This window comes from Panthera pardus, unplaced genomic scaffold (assembly GCF_024362965.1).
Source record: "Panthera pardus isolate Hobbes unplaced genomic scaffold, ASM2436296v1 HiC_scaffold_17, whole genome shotgun sequence".
NCBI classification, from domain to species: domain Eukaryota; kingdom Metazoa; phylum Chordata; class Mammalia; order Carnivora; family Felidae; genus Panthera; species Panthera pardus.
Genome location: NW_026526732.1, coordinates 12,419,417 through 12,436,963, shown reverse-complemented (window position 1 = coordinate 12,436,963; position 17,547 = coordinate 12,419,417). Strand labels below are relative to the sequence as shown.

General features: G+C 52.6%; 1 protein-coding gene across 10 annotated transcripts in view; it reads left to right on the top strand.

Moving 5' to 3' along the window:
* Positions 1–17,547, top strand: part of TIAM2 (TIAM Rac1 associated GEF 2) — a 265,433-nt gene that overhangs the window by 238,911 nt on the left and 8,975 nt on the right. For all 10 annotated transcript variants that reach the window (XM_053904338.1, XM_053904340.1, XM_053904337.1 and 7 more), the window contains 4 exons: positions 10,475–10,654; positions 13,670–13,738; positions 14,302–14,427; positions 15,273–15,381. In XM_053904338.1, the coding sequence (XP_053760313.1) occupies positions 10,475–10,654; positions 13,670–13,738; positions 14,302–14,427; positions 15,273–15,381 (484 nt within the window). The remainder of the gene's footprint in view (positions 1–10,474; positions 10,655–13,669; positions 13,739–14,301; positions 14,428–15,272; positions 15,382–17,547) is intronic.

The following is a 17,547-nucleotide window of genomic DNA, read 5'->3' as shown; positions in this document are numbered from 1 at the left end:
GATTACAATTGGCGTTTATACTGATGCATTTTTTTTTTTCCTTCAAATCCAGTGATAGAGAAAAAAAATCTCTACTCGGGAAATCCTCAGAATATGTAACACTTAAAGACCTTTCCTGCAAAAACTGCTTCAATAATATATTATCAGTTGCCAAGAATAAAGTCAGAGACCTAGCTCTCGAATGGAAATGTTGTGTTTGGGAAAACAGGCAGGAAACACAGAAACCGACTAGAATGTTCGGTGAAGACCTTAACCGCTGAAGGAAGAGTTAGGGTAGATATACAAGTTTAAACTAATTTATGTGATTGCCAGAATGAAAGTAGGCTGTGACAGAATACTGAAGGAAGAGACTAGAAGTGGAACTGAGCCAGAAATCAGTACTTCTGGGTGGGAATGTGGGTGAGGGCAGTATTGGTAGGAAACAACTCCTCGTTAAGTATGTATTTTCCAAAAAAAAAAAAAAAAAAAAAAAAAATTCGCTGAAAGGCATTGGTTTAGAGACTTCTTTAACCAGATAAACATATTTAGAAATAATGTTAAATGATACAGTCACAGAAAGAATTTAAATTCAGGTCTAAATGCCCCAAGTCACAGGAAAGGCAAACAGGAAAACATCTCAGCCATCGAAAAGCAACACAAAATAAAGCAAAAGCCAGTAAGAGAATTTGAGTCCTTTTTCAGAGCCCTGCACCTGAGCCAGGAGACCATGCAGGTGTTTTGTTGTGTTTTGGAACACAGTTGAAAGCATAGGATGTAAGAGGGTTTATGTTGCACATGAATTAAGATGTCATGTACTGTTCAAAAATAACATCGAAGTCATTTTTTAAATTTATACTTGACTCACTAAAAATTTTCAGAATAGTTTTATAGGGTATGTTGAGTTTCAATTAAGGCTGATTTCAGAAGAATCTTTTGATCTGGGTGCATCTCTCTATATCAGGAGTTGGCAAACTTTCCCGGTGAAGGGTCAGATAGTAAATATCTGAGGCATTTCAGGGTAGAAGCAGCCATAGATGATGGACAGGTGAATGAACGTGGCTGAGTGCTAATAAAACTTGATCTACAGCAGTGGATGGAGGGCTAGGTTGGCCCAATGGCCTTAGTTTGCTGACCTTTGTTCTGATGATCCATCCACCCTTCCTTCACCTGTCTGTTTGGAATGGGGTTATTGAAGTCTCTTTTATTTTTTAAATAAAATAAAAAAAATTAAATTTTAATTAAATTTAATTAAAACTTTTTAATTAATTTTTTTAATGTTTATTTTTGAGAGAGAGACAGAGACAGAATGTGAGGAGGTATGGGGTAGAGAGAGAGAGAGAGAGAGAGAGAGACAGAATCTGAAGCAGGCTCCAGGCTCTGAGCTGTCAGCACAGAGCCCGATGTGGGGCTCGAACTCAACGAACCGCGAGATCATGACATGAGCCGAAGTCAGACACCCAACTGACTGAGCCATCCAGGCGCCCCCACTGGCTCCGTATTTTTGCATTTAGAAGTCAAGAAGTCCTGGCCCACATGCATCTGCCTTGATGAGCAGTTTTAACTGTACATCGGACGTAAGCCATAGCTTGCTTTCTGGGTGAAAACTGGGAAAGCGAAAACGCAGTGCCCGGCCAGGATATATTAGATCGGATGAGCCGTTCTGTGTAAACTGCTTATGGGTGATATTGACATGCCCCGGAGTTTATGTGCAGCGGGTGCCCGGTGGTGTAGGGGTGCTGCCCTAGCCCTTGAGACGTCCTTGGCAGAGACCGCACATCGTACTCATTCCTGTTAAATGAGGAAACGGAGCAGAAGGCAGCAGTGTCTCAGGGGCAGGGCTCTGTCCCCTGGAAGCCACTGCCTGGGAGCCCCAGTCTCTCCACGGGCTCTGCCCTCACGAGTGCCGCCCGCACTGGGTTTCTACTCTTGGTGCACGCACGTGTCACACAGATGTGCCGCCCGCCTGTCCTGGGATGTTTGCACAAACTTGGCTTCTCCTCCACCGGCTGTGGAAGCTGCAGGCCCTGCCGGGCCGTCTGGGTGGCCCTGTTTGGTTTCCCGGAGCCCTTCCGTAGGTGGGAAATGCTGTGTGTCCCCTGCCTCCCTCTTTCCTCCTCCGTGATCCTCACGCCTCTCTCTGCCCTTCCCCCGACTCCTCCTCCTCCTCCTCCTCCTCCTCCTCCTCCTCCTCCTCCTCCTCAGGAAGGTCCAGGTTTTCATGTTGGGGGGTCAGGGCTGCACCCTCAGCACCTAGAGCAGAGCGTGTCTGGCAGAGGCTCCACAAGACAGTGCTGTCATCGTGAAGTGTGGTTTTTGTGGCCCTTCCTTCAGGGGATTCAGAGGACGTGTATTCTTCTGTACTCCTGACAATAGCAAACCTTGGCCAGTTCAACTCCCTGTGCAGATGTTCACTTTTATTGAACCCTGGTCTTTATCCCTCGTACTGTGCTGAGTATTTTTACGCTTTACCTCATTGACTGGTCACCAGGACCCTATGACATGTGATCCCTGCTTTCCAGGCGAGTACCCTGAGTCCAGGGGGGATCAGTCACGGCCACACAGCTGGGAGCCGCCCTGGCCGGGGTTGCATCTCCAGAGCCTGTGTGCTTAAGCCTCCAGTCTTGGGCAGAGTAACTGTTCTGGAAATCTCGGTCCAGCGCATGCTCTGAGGCCCTTGGCCTGAGCTTTGCCCGTACAGCGGGGTGATGCAAAGGGGCACGGGGGTGATGGGCTGCCTCGCGGGGGTGCACGCTCCCCAGTCTTCAGTGCCACCACGACCGCTACCTTGCCATCCCCCGTAAGGTGGCAGGGATTGCCACTGTGTCACGGCACGTCACCCTGCCCGCCCCTGAGGTCCAGCCCCCTGCCTGGCCGTGACCGTCTGGCCACGCTGTACTGGCCTGCAGTTGCTGGCGCGCTCCGTGCTCCTTCTGGCCCCAAACTTGGTGTGGTTCAGAGAACTTGTTTGTCCGTGAGCGCGTGGGGTCAGGGTTCGCTCCGACCCGGGCAGGTCTCTGTTCTGTCTCCGCAGGACCTACTCTTTGGGCACCAGTCATCGCGCATTGCTCGCTCAGAGCACGCCCAGCCAGCCTTGGGGCCCTGTGAGCGGAGTGACTGTGTCGTCTGTTCATCACCGTGTCCAAAGAAACAGAACCCTCTGAGCCTTTGCAACCGCAGATCAGTTTTTTAAAGTGACAGGAAAGGAGTCCATTCATTAAAAATACTTAAAAAATTAAACCACTGTAAAAGGGAAAATTGAAATGAGCCAAAGGATAAAAATATCTTGGTTAACACTGCATTTGTGATATATATCATTCCATTTTTAGGAAATCTATGCACGTATGTTTGTAGTAATCTCCATGAGGAGCTACTTTCCAAAATGCAGGCCTGCTTTCTGCCCTTTGCACTAAATCGTGGCCACCTGCAGTCAGCAGGCACTCGTCTGTCCCGTCACTGGTGATTGTCGTGTGCTACCTCGGTGCATTTCTGTGCCCTCGTTTATTAGGTTCATCTTTACATTTCCGTGTAAGGTAGGGGCTCTCCTGTGACATAAGCTCACGTTGAATTTTACAGTGTACGTTCCTTCTGCCTTTGGAAAGAGAACCCTGTGGTCTAGAAAACAGTGTGAGTGATTCCTCATCCTTTTTGTACCATTTTGATAAATCTAAAAACCTCAGGCTGTTTTTTTCTAGAGGTTGTTTTTTTTTTGTTAACGTCTGAGAGAAAGTGTGAGTGAGAGCACACGCGCATGAGCGACGGAGGGGCAGGGAGAGAGGGAGACACAGAACCTGAAGCAGGCCCCAGGCTCTGAGCTGTCTGCACAGAGCCTGTCACGGGACTCGAACTCACGACCTGTGAGGTCATGACCTGAGCCGAAGTCAGAAGTCGGATGCTTAACGGACTGAGCCACCCAGGCGCCCCTAGAGTTTTCTGTTTAGGAATTGTATCACTAAGAGGAGAGGCCCCCCATAGAGAAATTGGATCACCTTGAATGCATCTTAGCTCCCACCCCGTAGTCTGACCTGGCCCTGAGGGGGCGCTGGAGGGTGTCTGCGGCTGCTCCTGCGGGCCTTGGGCTCACCCTTGCTCCCTGTGGGGTGAAGCCCGTCTCAGCCAGTTCGCCTTCCGGGGAAGCCATTTATCCCTTTGCTTCTGGATTCCCGCTGCCGAGACCATTTGGGGGTGTTATTAGATCTTTCTGTAAGTTAGGGACCTTAACGAAGTGCAGAGTAAATTGAGAAGTCCTTTGTACGGTTTTTAGCTGTTCCTTTTTTTTTTGTTTTGTTTTAAACTAAGGGGAACTTTTCTGACAATTAGCTAGGATGTGACAGCCGACACCATAGTTGCACTCGGATCACTGAGTCGTGCAGACCCGGTGAAGCTTCCAGAAGGACGAGTGGGAGGTTTTCCGTGCACAGCATGAGAACACACACCATGCTGACCACACCTTCCCAGGGCGAGGCTACCCTTGATAACTGGCCATTTGCCCAGAGTCTGAAGCTTGTCTTTTTATTTTTTCCAACATTCTTTTTGAAGGGCGATAGAAGTAGCAGGAACCTAATTCTTCTGCTTAGTATGCTGGCATAGCGAAACCCTGTGCCCGTCATCCAGACCAGATCCGGTCCACGGCGATGGCTGGGTCTCAGCTGTTCTGTGTGGTGCAGGGAGAGGACGCGGTGGCAGCTAGGGATCCGCCAGACCCACCACCACGTGTCGTCACAGGACCAGTTAGACAGCATGAGGGATCTTTCCTTTGAGGTCTGCGTGCTAAGTCCGTTACAGATCTTCCCCCGCAAGGTAATGTCCTTATGCTCCTTAACCAAGGATGGACAGTGCATACTGCAAATGTGGTCACTTGCCTTTAATATTTCCCTGTGAAATATTACTCCAAATTATACAGCACTTTTCAGCCCTTTTTCTTAGGCTGAAAGTATTTGGGGGCCCGAGTAGTACAACTAGATGCCTGTGACGAACCAGTCTGTGGTCCTGGCAGTCCCTGCGTATGGGGTCTTGGCCGCGGACGGAGCCAGGAGAGCCCAGGCCAAGCTTGGCCCCTGCCGCATGCAGGCCTCCTGATGGCTCATGGAGTAGCTACGAAATCGCCCTCATCATTCCCAACAGTTCTGGACGCTGCGATGTGCTTATCCCACTGTGATTTTTTTCCTTTTAAGACCCAAATCCTAGGGTGAAATTGAAAAGCCTCAGGGAGCCACGTCTCCAGATAAGAGCAAAGTAAACATCAAAGTGTCACGCCCAGGGGATCAGATTTTATTCATCCAAAGCCGGGAGGAAGCCGGCCCGACACCTTTCTGCCGAAAAAGTACTACACTGTGTCCGGGTTGGAAGGGTCATCGCAGAACCGCTTTGAGAAGGAGGCGTTCTGGGGAGCATCTGGGGCGTGGGGGCATGATCCCCCTTGTTCTGCGGCTGCTCCTGGGAGAATGGGGCTCCCGGAAGAACGAGCCATTGCAGCCCTAGTATAGGGAAGCAAAGGGTCCTTATCCATACATTTAAAACAGCAGACCCAAACCTAACAAAACGAAACCCCAAAACTGTTCAGATCTCTTTTGTCCCCCAATTTTATTGAGATATAATTGAGAAAACTGTATCTTCAAAGCATACAGCTTGATGATTTGCTATACATAAACATTGTGAAATAATTACCACAGTCAAGTTCGTTTTCTGTTTGTTTGGGGTGTGTGTGTGTGTGTGTGTGTGTGTGTGTGTGTCCAGAATGCTTAGGCGCTTCATGCCAGAGTCCTCCGTGAGATGGTCTTCATCTGTAAATAAGATCAAATCGTTTTCAAGCAGGGATCAGCCTTAGTGTAAGCTCAGGTCCTGAAAAAAATTTCGTTCTGGTCAGCAGCCCTGCTTTTCCATACAGCATAGTTTCAGGGAAAACTCCATTTAAGTTTTGAAAGGAATTCACAGAGAGAATACTCATTTCGTGTTCTCCTTTCAAAAAGGAGGTCCACAGCGAACCCAAGTTTCTCAGCGTGGATCCTGCAAACTGGAAGATCCTAATCTGAGCTGTGCCTCCGAAGGCGGGGTGTTCGTGACCCTGCACAGGCACGCGCTGTCGGGCTACGGGATCTTCACGCACCCACAGCCCTGCCTGGTGAACGCCTGTCGTTTTTAAAGCAGCATTCCCAGGGTGGAGTTGGGACGGTGGTACAGAGAAGCCTTCTAAAAGATGTGGCTGTTGTGTGTGGAAACAACGCTGCTTCTCCGAGCAGAGGTGGCCCCCAGGGGCCGGTGGCCGCATCCCAAGCACACCGGGAGTGTGTTTGGATTCTGTCGGGGCCAGGACGCCGTGACCGCAGGGGCAGGGGCGGAGGGGCACGTGTGCTTTGCCTCCTGCTCTGCCAGATCCCCGGGAGGGGTGGGCACCCTGCAGAGCTAGATGGGGTGGCCCTGTGCCGTCAGGGTCTCGCCCACACCTCCGGGCCCCTCGTTTATACAGTGTTCGTCACGGAGAGGATTAAATGCCAGCAGATTCTGGAGAACACCCGCCGCCCGGGTCTACCTGGCGAATAGCAGGTGCTCAGCAAATGTGAGTGCCCTTTACTCCGTGACCCAGATGGCAATCCGAGGGGTTACCAGATGGGTTAGGGATCTAGGGAAGTTGCTCAGAAATGAGCGTTGCTGGGACTGTGCCGAGGACTGGGGGCGGAGCCAGGAAAGAACCCTGGGCCCCTGAATGTTGCCTGTGCTTTTCGCCACTGTCACCGTTTTGGGTGTGAAAACAGCCCATCCAAAGTAGTCCCCGTTCCTAGAACTTGCTTAGCAGATACACTCCAAATTCTGCCTTTAACCGTTCAATGCTGATGCCTGTCCCTACGAATAGAGGCACGGAAACGTAACCAGATACAACGTGTCCATCTTCTTTCTGTTCCACTTCCTGCCTCCTGAGCCCAAGTGACCCCCCCGCCCCGTCCCCACACCCCCACCCCCACCCCCCAGCCTGAGACGATGGTGAAAGTGCTGTGCGTGAGGAAGGGGACTTTGTAAGCTCTCCAGCATTTCGTTGATGGTACCTTAAGATGTTCATTTGCTCTCAGAATCTCCACTAACACTCACTTTTCCACGTTCATCTTCCCAGAAGCGTTCTTAAAGCGGATTCTGATTTTCCGAAATGGCAAGGATACTTTATTTTTAAAACCTCGTTATTTTAACACTGCATCGTTAGGTGTGATTCTGACATCCCAGCAACGTGAAGCTGTAAGCTCACCAGCTGCCATTAACTTATGGTGCGTTTTGTCAGATTTTATGCGGTGTATGTGAACTTAATATAGACTCCATAGCCCTGGAAGCTGTGACTTGTCAGAATTGCAAAATTACATTGTCTGGGCTTGCGGCGCAAATAGCAGTAGCAGAGATTTCAAATGAGTGAGTTTTGGGAGTCTCCGTATCATTATTATCTGGGGTTGTTGAGCTCAGTTCGTCGAGGGCCTGACCCGGACGGAATACCAGGGTCATGGGTGTGATTCTGGCTACTTCCTCGGTCTCAGGAGCTCAGTCTGTAAATTTTTTATATGGCTGTCCTTCACTCCAGACCCTGGGGACAGCGTGTCAGGCTGAAGGCCGCACTGCCCCCAGGAAGCCCAGTTGGAGATTGCTCGCGATTCTGATAGGTAGACCAGTAGTTGTCACGTGGCTCACATGTTAGCCACACTTGGGAAGCTTTTAGAAAATACTCCGGCGCCTGGGTGGCTCAGTCGGTTAAGTGGCCGACTTCGGCTCAGGCCATGGTCTCCCGGTTCATGGGTTTGAGCCCCGCGTCAGGCTCTCTGCCCACAGCTCAGAGCCTGGAGCTTTTCAGATTCCGTGTCTCCTTCTCTCTCTGCCTCTCCCTCACTCGTGCTCTGTCTCTTTCTCAAAAATAAATAAACATTAACATTTAAAAAAAAATTAAGACAATACTCCTACGAGGGGCTTCACATGTGGATTGGGAGCCAGTTGATCTAGCCGTGGGTGTTTCTTAAAGCTCCCGACACGAAGCTCATGCGTGGCCAGGGTTGAGGTGCACTGGAAAGGGGGTGCACACAACTTGGAGTGGTTTCGTTGTACTTCCGAGGGCTCCTTAATGATGCTCACGTCCCGGAAGAGAGAAAAGCCGCCTTTTGGCTACAGTGTTCTGTTTGGCTTTTACTATCTGTCATTTGGCTTTTGGGGCATGGCTGAACAGTGCTGGAATCTCTTCAGCACTGAATCATAAGATTTGGTTGTTTTAAACATGAAATGAGGCGTTTTGATAAATCAAGATGCATTTTTTTTTAACGTTTGTTTATTTTTGAGAGAGAGCATGAGCAGGGGAGGGGCGGAGAGAGAGGGAGACACAGAATTCGAAGCAGGCTCCAGGCTGAGCTCTGAGCGCAGAGCGTGATGCGGGGCTCGAACTCACGAACTGTGAGATCATGACCTGAGCCGAAGTTGGCTGCTTAACTGACTGAGCCACCCAGGCACCCCTCAAGATGCAGTTTTTTAAATGTTTGTTTATTTTTGAGAGGGAGAGAGAAAGCGCGAGCATGAGCCGGAGAGGAGGCAGAGCGAGAGGGAGACAGAATCTGAAGCAGGCTCCAGGCTCTGAGCTGTCAGCACAGAGCCTGACGCAGGGCTCGAACTCACCATGGGCTCTTTGGAAGCCCAGTACCGGCTGTGTGGTTGATTGAACTTTGGCACCAAGATTTACGTGAAAATAAAAGAGAAATGATTCTGTTTAAAGGGCCCAGCAGACTGGGGGGCTCTCCTCGCAGACATCTGGGTGGAGAGGAGGCTCGCGGTCACTCCCCTGAGCTGGGGTCTTTACGTTACCTGCTCGTTCCTCACTGCACTTCCGGCTCATTCTTGGCTCTTCCTTGGAGCGCGTGTGTTCCTGCCAGGACCGTGGGACGACCCATTTCTCCCCTGAAGCCTCGCACACAGCGGAGGGATTCCCGTTGCTTTGCCGCGTCTTCCCCCTTCCGTTTGCTCCGCACGAGCTTGGGCTGGTTTTCACTCTGCCTTTGGCTGCGCTTTGGGGTTTCTTACGTGATCGCCTGGGGCAGGACCTGTCTTCCTTTTGGAGGCAGAGCGGGCCCTCGGGTGACACCCGCTGAGCTTGGAAGATGAACCGGAAGGTCAGTGTTGAGAGTAGAGCCGGGAGGGGGACCGGGGAGGGCGGCAGTGCCCTGTTTTTCCGCCGAGGCACTTCAGGTCATCAGGCGCCAGCTTTTTTAACGGGTGTGCGTCGGGCCACTGCGGTTGCGTGACACATGCTTGTGTGAGTTGTTCGTGTTCTGAAGTGTCCCCGAGAGGATGAATTCCACACTAGGAGATGGTCCTGACAAGCTCGGCTTTTGACTTCGGCCGGAGGGACGGGTCGGGGATGAAGGCGTTTACGCCGAAGGAGGGGGAGTTTGCGGGAGGGACGGCAAGTTGCCAAAGACGGGTGGACGCTCGTCACGCGTACCGGGGCCACTGCTTTGTCACTCGGTAACACTGCCGTGCGGTGGGGGGGAGCTGAGGGCTTGCTGGGCAGCGACGGGCACGGGCCCTGCCCTTGGCCGGCTTACTCGCCGGCAGGTGCTAAGTGGGCTGGAACCTGTGAGGGGGTGGAGTGGAGGGAGAGGCAAGTTAGAGGACGCTGAGTGTAGGCTGGTGATGCTCCAGGCACCGTGGAGACGTACAGGAGGAGACCCGTTTGAGCCTTGAAGCCACGACATCAGGCAGGACGAGGGGGCCCCCCTCGAGAACCTTTGTGATCGCTGTGCTGGAATCCGAGTAGCAGCTGGCTCTCGGTCCCCAGACGTTCCCACTCCTCTCGTCCCCTCGGTGTGTGACTGCCCCCACTATCCCGAAGCCTCCCAGGGAGCCTGCTCACCCCTGTTCTCCGGCACTCACCGGGGTGGCCGGGTCACCTGCTCCCGTCTGCACCCTCTGTGGGGCTCTGCCCCCGCCCCCTGCAGGGTAGGGGACGTCTCTGCCTCCCCGCCCGGCCCCGGCAGGTGCAGCCGCTCTAACCGCTCACTCGTGTTCTGTTGGCGCGAGCCCGCGGGGCTGGGGAGTGGACGGGGGGCAGGGCCGCGAGCCCCTGTGGCCAGGTCGCCCCGAAATTCGCGCAGTCACGCCGTTCCCGAGGCCGTCGGGCCGCCGCGTCGGGGGGGCTCCCCAGCGGGCTCCGAGAAAGCCGCGGTCTTGGTTTGAGAGCCACCTCCATTACCAAGGGTCAACCTGTGCCGTGTTTTCTAGTTTCGGTACGAAAGAGCCATCTGTTCTGTTCTGACAACAGAAACGCATCCCACGTAGATACCCTGTCTTCACTCCCGTTACCTTAAACGGTAGCCAGAGCGGTCCGAGATGAATGAACCCGGCTGTGCTAGGTTGTCGCCCCCCTCCCCCCCCAGGTCCCCGAGAGGGCGCTGGGCAGGGACGAGCACCGCCTGCGTCCTGGCCGGGAAGCTGCCAAAACGGAGCGCGCCCCGAACGTCCCCTTCCCCGTCTTTCCGCCTCCCAGAGCGCCGAACAGATCGCTGCGCTGTGTAGGAGTTTCAACGACTCGCAGACCACCGGCATGGAAGGGCCGAGGGGGACCCGGGAGCCACCTCCGAGGCCGCTGGCTCGCCACCTCTCCGATGCGGATCGCCTCCGGAAAGTCATCCAGGAGCTGATGGACACGGAGAAGTCCTACGTGAAGGTAACGGGCGACTCCGCACGTTCTTGCCGGCTCTGTGGCCCCGCGGCGGCCAGCGGTATGTGGGCGGGGGGCCCCCAGGTCGCATGCGCCCCGAAGCCCAGCACTCCTGACGGAGCCCCCTGCCCCTCGAAGTGGTGAATTGCCGCTGGGGAGGGGGCGAGGGTGCAGGAGCTGGGAGGGCCCGGAAGGATGGGCTCCTCGGCTCCCTTGGTTACCACGGTAGCTTTCACTATGGAAACATGTTCTAGCTCATCGTGTGCCTGTGGGAAGGGAGTCTCCTGGCGGGGTCGGAGGGGGCCGGAGAGCACTTAGGGGAGGAGGGACTGGGGAACAGCTTGCTCCCAGGAGACTGTTGCTGCGGCCCCCAGACCTGCCTGGTGGAGGTCACCGTGCGGGACAGAGTCCCACGCTGGAGCAGCTGGCCTACACGTGGCCGCTCCCACGCCCGTGCGGACGGGTGGTTGCTGAGAATCTTCGGCACCCGAAGCATTCACTTATTTATCTCTGAAGCCCTCAGTAAATAGTTCAGGACACATTTTTAAAAAGTTTTATTTATTTATTTTGAGAGAGAGGGAGCGAGGAAGGGAGAGAATGAGAATGAGAATCCCAAGCAGGCTCCACACTGTGGGTATGGGGCCCCTTGCGGGACTTGAACTTACAAACTGTGACATCACCACCTGAGCCAAAATCCCGAGTCGGATGCTTAACCCGCCGAGCCCCCCAGGTGCCCCTATAGTTTGAGAGACATATTTTACGAAGAGCACTGGAGCCTGGGAAGGGAAGACAGAGTTCTTTTGCTTTAAGTATTTGCTGAGGCTCGGGTACTACCGTAAGCTCACTTCATTGGCCTGTTCTGGAAGCAGCAGGGCAGTGGGCAGAGGATCCCGCCTGGCTTTGCCTCGGTGCAGCTGCCTGGCCTGGGGCCGTCCCCTCCACCTCCGTCCTCCCGGGTCTCAGACGGGCGTGCCCTTGTTCCTGCACAGGTGCGTGCACACACAGACACAGCTGTCACCTTCTTTCTCCGCGAGACGGGCGTGAGCTTCCCCTTTCATTAGTGTCCCTGTCATTTTATCTGGGCTTTACTGAAGGCCTCATACACACGTAGCCCAGGAAAACTACCCAGAGCCCCTTCTTTTTGGTCCCATAGAGAAGAAAAGAAAGCTATGGAGTTGACAGTTTAATTTCACGTCCCGTTACGTGTTGTCCTGCGGATGATGTGAACGTTGGGGAGCTCAGCCTAGATTTCTGGATCTTCCTGTGACTGTGGTGGCCTCTCCCAAGCAGCTTTGGGCGCTGTGGTTTGAGGCTTCAAGAGACCCTCCGGCCTCTTGAGGGTGGCCATGAGCTTTCCACCGAGATTGAAGGGCAGAATTCCTTGAAGTCCCCTTCCTGTTGTCGCTGATGTTCCGTTTTACCGTGAGGCCGCACGGGAGGCTGGTTTCCCTGAGATGCTGGTAGGGTATAAAGGTGGACGTTGCGGGTGAGCTAGACAGGAAGGACCCTTCTCTCTGCAAGAAACCTGCACTTTGTTCCCTTAGGGCTGCAGCTGTCCGGCCCCGCGGCTCCGCGCCTGCCTGCTCGAGGCGTGTAAGTCCCGCCGAGCAGCACCGGCCGCACGAGGGAAGAGGGCAGCCTGTCACTGTCTCTCACAAAATAACCAGCACCCGGTGCCTCTTGTGATTCGCACACACACCGTTTTTATTTTGTGGTTTCTTTTCGTGGCTGACATTTAACACGGGATTTTACTTGTTCGTCTAACCTTGATCCCTGCATGCGCGCAACTTGGAATTTTCAGCCTTTGTGTGTTCCCTCGAGATACGGTTCAGTAACTCAGCACACCTCCCTGCTCGGAAGCAGTCGCCGGGGAGGATGGTGAGGGAGGGAAGGCCAGGGAGCTGTTGGTTGCGAAATAGTAAAAGGCCTCCCAGGCCTGTCTGCTTGCTCCCAGAATCTATGCCATAAGGCTCTGGAGGCTTCGGGCTCTTACAGAAAGCTCTCTGGGTCTCGGTTTCTCCATTGTAAAATGAGAGAGCAAAGTAACGGACTTTGTAGTCGATCACTTAATGTTTTCGTACTCAAAATTCTTCAGAATAAGCGAAACAAGAAAAAAATCTTTCCTATTACAAAATTATATCCTGGTCTTGGCTTCAAATTATCGCAAATAAACCATTTATGGAAGGAGTTGTATAAATGCCATCAACTCCCACTGTTCCGTACCACTGGGGCCCGGTGTACTGGGGGCTCAAATATGGCCTAGATTATAGGCCGCTGATCCTTGGACATTTTTTCTTGCATTTGAATACGAGAGTTCAAAATTGTGCTAATGCGTCAACCCCAGAGTTGAAGAGCTTCCCAGGTCTCGTCCTGTCCTTCTCAGCTCCGTGGTGGGGCTGTCACCATGCTCCCCGGTACAGAGGAGGAAGCCAGGGGAGCCGGCAGGGGTGCTCGTGCCCGACAGAAGTGCCTCGCCAGAGCTCCCCTTGTCCGAGGGGAGGCGGATGCCCCCTTGCACCGGTCCACAGAAGGAGTGGCTCTGTCACCAAGCTGTCTAAGCAGAGTAGGTGACCCAGCTGCTGCGTGTACTGCGGGATTAGCCCATGTGAATTAGGGCAGAAATGAGAGTAACCAGTTTTATTTATTTACTTACTTACTTAATTTTTTTAATGTTTATTTTTGAGAGACGGAACATGAGTGGGGGAGGGGCAAAGAGACACACACACACACACACACACACACACACACACACACACAGAATCCGAAGCAGGCTCCAGGCTCTGAGCTGTCAGAGATCATGAGATCATGACCCATGAGATCATGACCTGAGCCGCAGTCAGACACTTAACCGATGGAGCCGCCCGGGCGCCCCTGATAGTAACCACTTTCAGGGTCACGAATTGCAACAAGACACGATTCCGTCATTCCCAGTGGGAGTCTGGAGCTGTGGTCAGGGTTGCTGGAAACTCTTGGGTATTTTGGAGACATGAGTGATAAAGACCCTTTTCTTCCACGTTTCAGGATCTGAGCTGCCTCTTTGAATTATATTTGGAGCCACTTCAGAATGAGACCTTTCTCACCCAAGACGAGGTAATCGGTCCCCTGCCACCCCCACCCCCCCCCCCCCCCGCCGTCCACTAACGCACGGGTTAGTCTCTGTTTGCCCTTTAGTGGACCTCCCCGGAGGTTATATCTCCTGATTCCCCAGAGAACACACGGGACTTGAGCATCGTCAGAGGGACCAAGCGTGGCCTCCTCCAAAGCCGTTTATGTGGCCTCTGCCACGTGAGGCCCAGCGGCAAGAGTTTGTAAATGCAGGACGGTCACGCCCTTTTTGTAGGAAGCGTGGCCCAGAGTCACTCCTTAATCCATGACTTGTTCGTGTTCAGTCTCCGTAATTGGTTCTTCGCTACTGACTCCCGTTTACCAGTTTGAATCCTGAAAAGGTTCCATCCGTTTAAAAAGTCAGTTTGGAACTGCCAGAGCCGGAGCTGTAAACCCCTGTGTACAGACGGTGTCCCAGGGGGAATATGCTGCCTTCGTTCAAGGATCCGCTTCTGTCTGCTGCTCCCCGAAGGACTGGGGATTCGTTGGGGCGGCCCCTCTCCACCCCCACCGCTGATGCCCTCTGTTCAATCCCGGCCTTCATGCAGATGGAGTCACTGTTCGGCAGCTTGCCAGAGATGCTGGACTTTCAGAAGGTGTTTCTGGAGACTCTGGAGGATGGGATTTCAGCCGCCTCGGACTTTAACACCCTTGAAACTCCCTCACAGTTTAGAGTAAGTAGTTTTGACTCAGGTTTAAAGCAGAACCGGGTGGGTAGAGTGCGGCGTCCGCCCTTGGAAAAGAAAGTGTCCCTTGACTGCCGACAAGGTGAGTTCAGTGCTTTCGTTGCGCTGTTTTCCTGTGGCAGCTGGTGAGAGGCTACATTTCCACTTGAGTGGCCCCTGGAAGCAGAAGTCTGGGTGGCCCAGGTTTTGTGGAGTCTGCCTGGTGGCTGACCGTGCCCACGCTCTTCACTCAAGTCCGCCGAAGGGGGCCTTTGCTTGCGAAGCGGGAGCGCTGGCCCTGAGTCTCATCCTCCATTTTCACGAAGTCCCGTGACCCGGGGACATGGGTCCTGTGACACGGGTCGGTGGTACTGAGGGAGCCCTCTCTTCTGTGGAGCCCGTCTCCAGTGTGAGCATCCGGGACCCGGAAGGAGCCCCTCTGGGGAAGGAAAGGAGGCAGACGGTAGAAAGGGGGCAGGGCGGTACCCAGACGAGAGCATCTGTCCCGAGTAAGGCACAGTTGGCCTGATTAGTTATCCTCTCCGGTCATTCGTATCCCATTTTGTCAGGTGTATTTTGGTAGAACTTTCGTGCCCTTTGCCTGTAGTGTCAGTAGGCTCGGCTGCCAGAAAGCTTTCGATCAAACTAAAGATCTGTGAGGGAAATACCAGACCGTTCTCCGTCTGCCGTGAAAATGGCACAGTCTTGGGCTTATTTCATTTGGTGATTTTCTGAGGCATTAGTGCTCTGGTGTCTGAAAGATGCCACGGATGCGCTGAAGTAGTCAGAGGCCACGCCAGGGCCAGCAGACGTTGAGTAAACCATGACCAATGTGACTTTTCTTCCCCTTCTAGAAACTACTGTTTTCCCTTGGAGGCTCTTTCCTTTATTACGCAGACCATTTTAAACTGTACAGCGGGTTCTGTGCTAATCATATCAAAGTACAGAAGGTTCTAGAGCGAGGTAAGTTGCTCATACCTTTATATCTGTGCTTTTTTTTTTTAAATTGTTAACAGAGTAAATTTGCATGTAATAAGTAGGGATAAATGCAGTTTTGATTGATCCTGCTCCGTTCTTGACCTTGAAATTGAGAGATATTAAAGGGAAACTTTTCGGTTTATTTCAGTTTATTGGCAACAGTGAAGATACGTCCTAAGAGCAGAGAAATTTCTTTCCCATGTGTCACTTTGCTGTTCAGTTACCTCTGGATTCTTTTTTACCAAATGCCTTGATCTAAAAACTCAGAACCATGAGCCCCTGGATGGGGACAGAAAACACTATGCTGTTTTGTTTCTTCCTTGTTAACCTTCTCACGCCCAAGGAATCACTGCACTCATAAGAAGTGTTAACTAAACTTAAAGCCTTTTTTGTGGAACCAGGAAAAAACTAACATTTAACAGCCCACACCCTCTCACTGAAATACCTTTCATCTTTCCACTTAAAAAAAATTTTTTTAATGTTAATTTATTTTGAGAGAGAGAAAGAGAGCAAGCTGGTGGGGTGGGAGAGAGAGAGGGAGGGAGGGAGGGAGGGAGGGAGGGAGGGAGAGAATGAATCCCAAGCAGGCTCCGTGCTGTCAGCACAGAGCTTGATTTGTGGGGCTCGATCCCACAACCCATGAGATCATGACCTGAGCTGAAATTAAGAGTCGGACGCTTAACCAACTGAGCCATCCAGGTGCCTCTCTCCACATTTTTATCATCTCACTTTATTCTAGTGGCTTTAACTGAAGACTCTCATTTTCTTTTGTCTGCGTAGACCTGTGTGGTCGACGCCCTCACTCTTCCCTTTCGTGCTGCCATCCGACATCACTCTGTGGAACTGAGAGAGATGCCTGAGTGCGGGTCCTGCCCGGCAGCGGGTCAGGTTTAGGCACATGGCCCGCACCCTGAGCCACCTGGGCTTCCGGTGACGGGCCAGCCCGTCAGCCCAGCCTGGGAAGTGTATTCGGAGATCCGGTGACAGCCGTGACCTCCTTTAGGTGCACGCATATTGTGGGGAATGTTGCGGCACAGTTACCGTCACCGTCCCGTTAACCTGCTGTTCGGTCCGGTCCGGTAATACCCAGACCAGGAACGCTGCTTTCCCTGAGGTGGCTCTGTTGCTGAGGCTTCTCTCAGTTACACACACATCTTCACGTACGAGACGACAGTTCTCAAATCGGTCTCTCTCCGAAGATGCTTCTCTGTCCCAGTCTTTGGAACTCTCATACACTTCTGGTGGTGAAGATCAGAGGAGGAAAAATCAGTGATGCCAGCACAGGACCTGAGGTCGTGAGCAGCGACGATTCGGTTTGTACGGAGAACATCAGACAAATACGGGAGTGTCTGAGGCTCGGACAGTACAGGCATCTTATGAAAATGTGCGCAGTCCTGTTTACATTCATCAGAACCGTCTCCAGACCAGGTTACCAGGCTGCCTGACATCTCCGGTGTGAACTGGGGGATAAGACCCGAACCTGCTGAAACCTCAACTGTTATCATGTCTTAAATTCCTAGGATCAAAATGACTCCCCCCTGCCTGCCCCTCCCCCCCCCCCCCCCCCCCCCCCCAGGACTTGAATGCCTTCTTTAGAAATACAAGTGGCCTCATGCGGTTCACTCCCATTATAATTCGCTACCACTCTAGAAGCCAGTGAGTCAGGGCTCTCTTCTGGGACAGAACTCTTCTGTATTTGAACGTTTCTTAGTTGCATCAACACGGCAGTAGCTGCCAAGCTCAGTTCTAAGCCCCCTCCTGTCTGTCATATGCTTCTAAACGGCATTGTCAGAAAGGGATCTCATGGTTGTTGTTCAGTGTTTCTTTCTCCAGACCAGGGAACAGACTCTGCAGTATCATGGAAGGCATGTGGAGGTTTATTCCAACACTCTGAGCATTAGCCGGCTCCACGGATGCGCCCCTGTCATTTGGTTTACATCTGGATCTTTCCAGTTTCGTGGAAGACCAGGCTCAGGTTTAAGAAACGGTGTCTCGAAGTGCCGGGAGTTAACGAGCTCCAGCCCAAATCTGCCTCTTGTACTTGTTTAAACAGAGACCTGACTCCATCGGCGTTTCCTCCCAGAAACGCCTTCTTCTTGAAGGTCAATACACAGTAATGTTAGCGCATCACCAATGCTTTGCTCGGTTCTG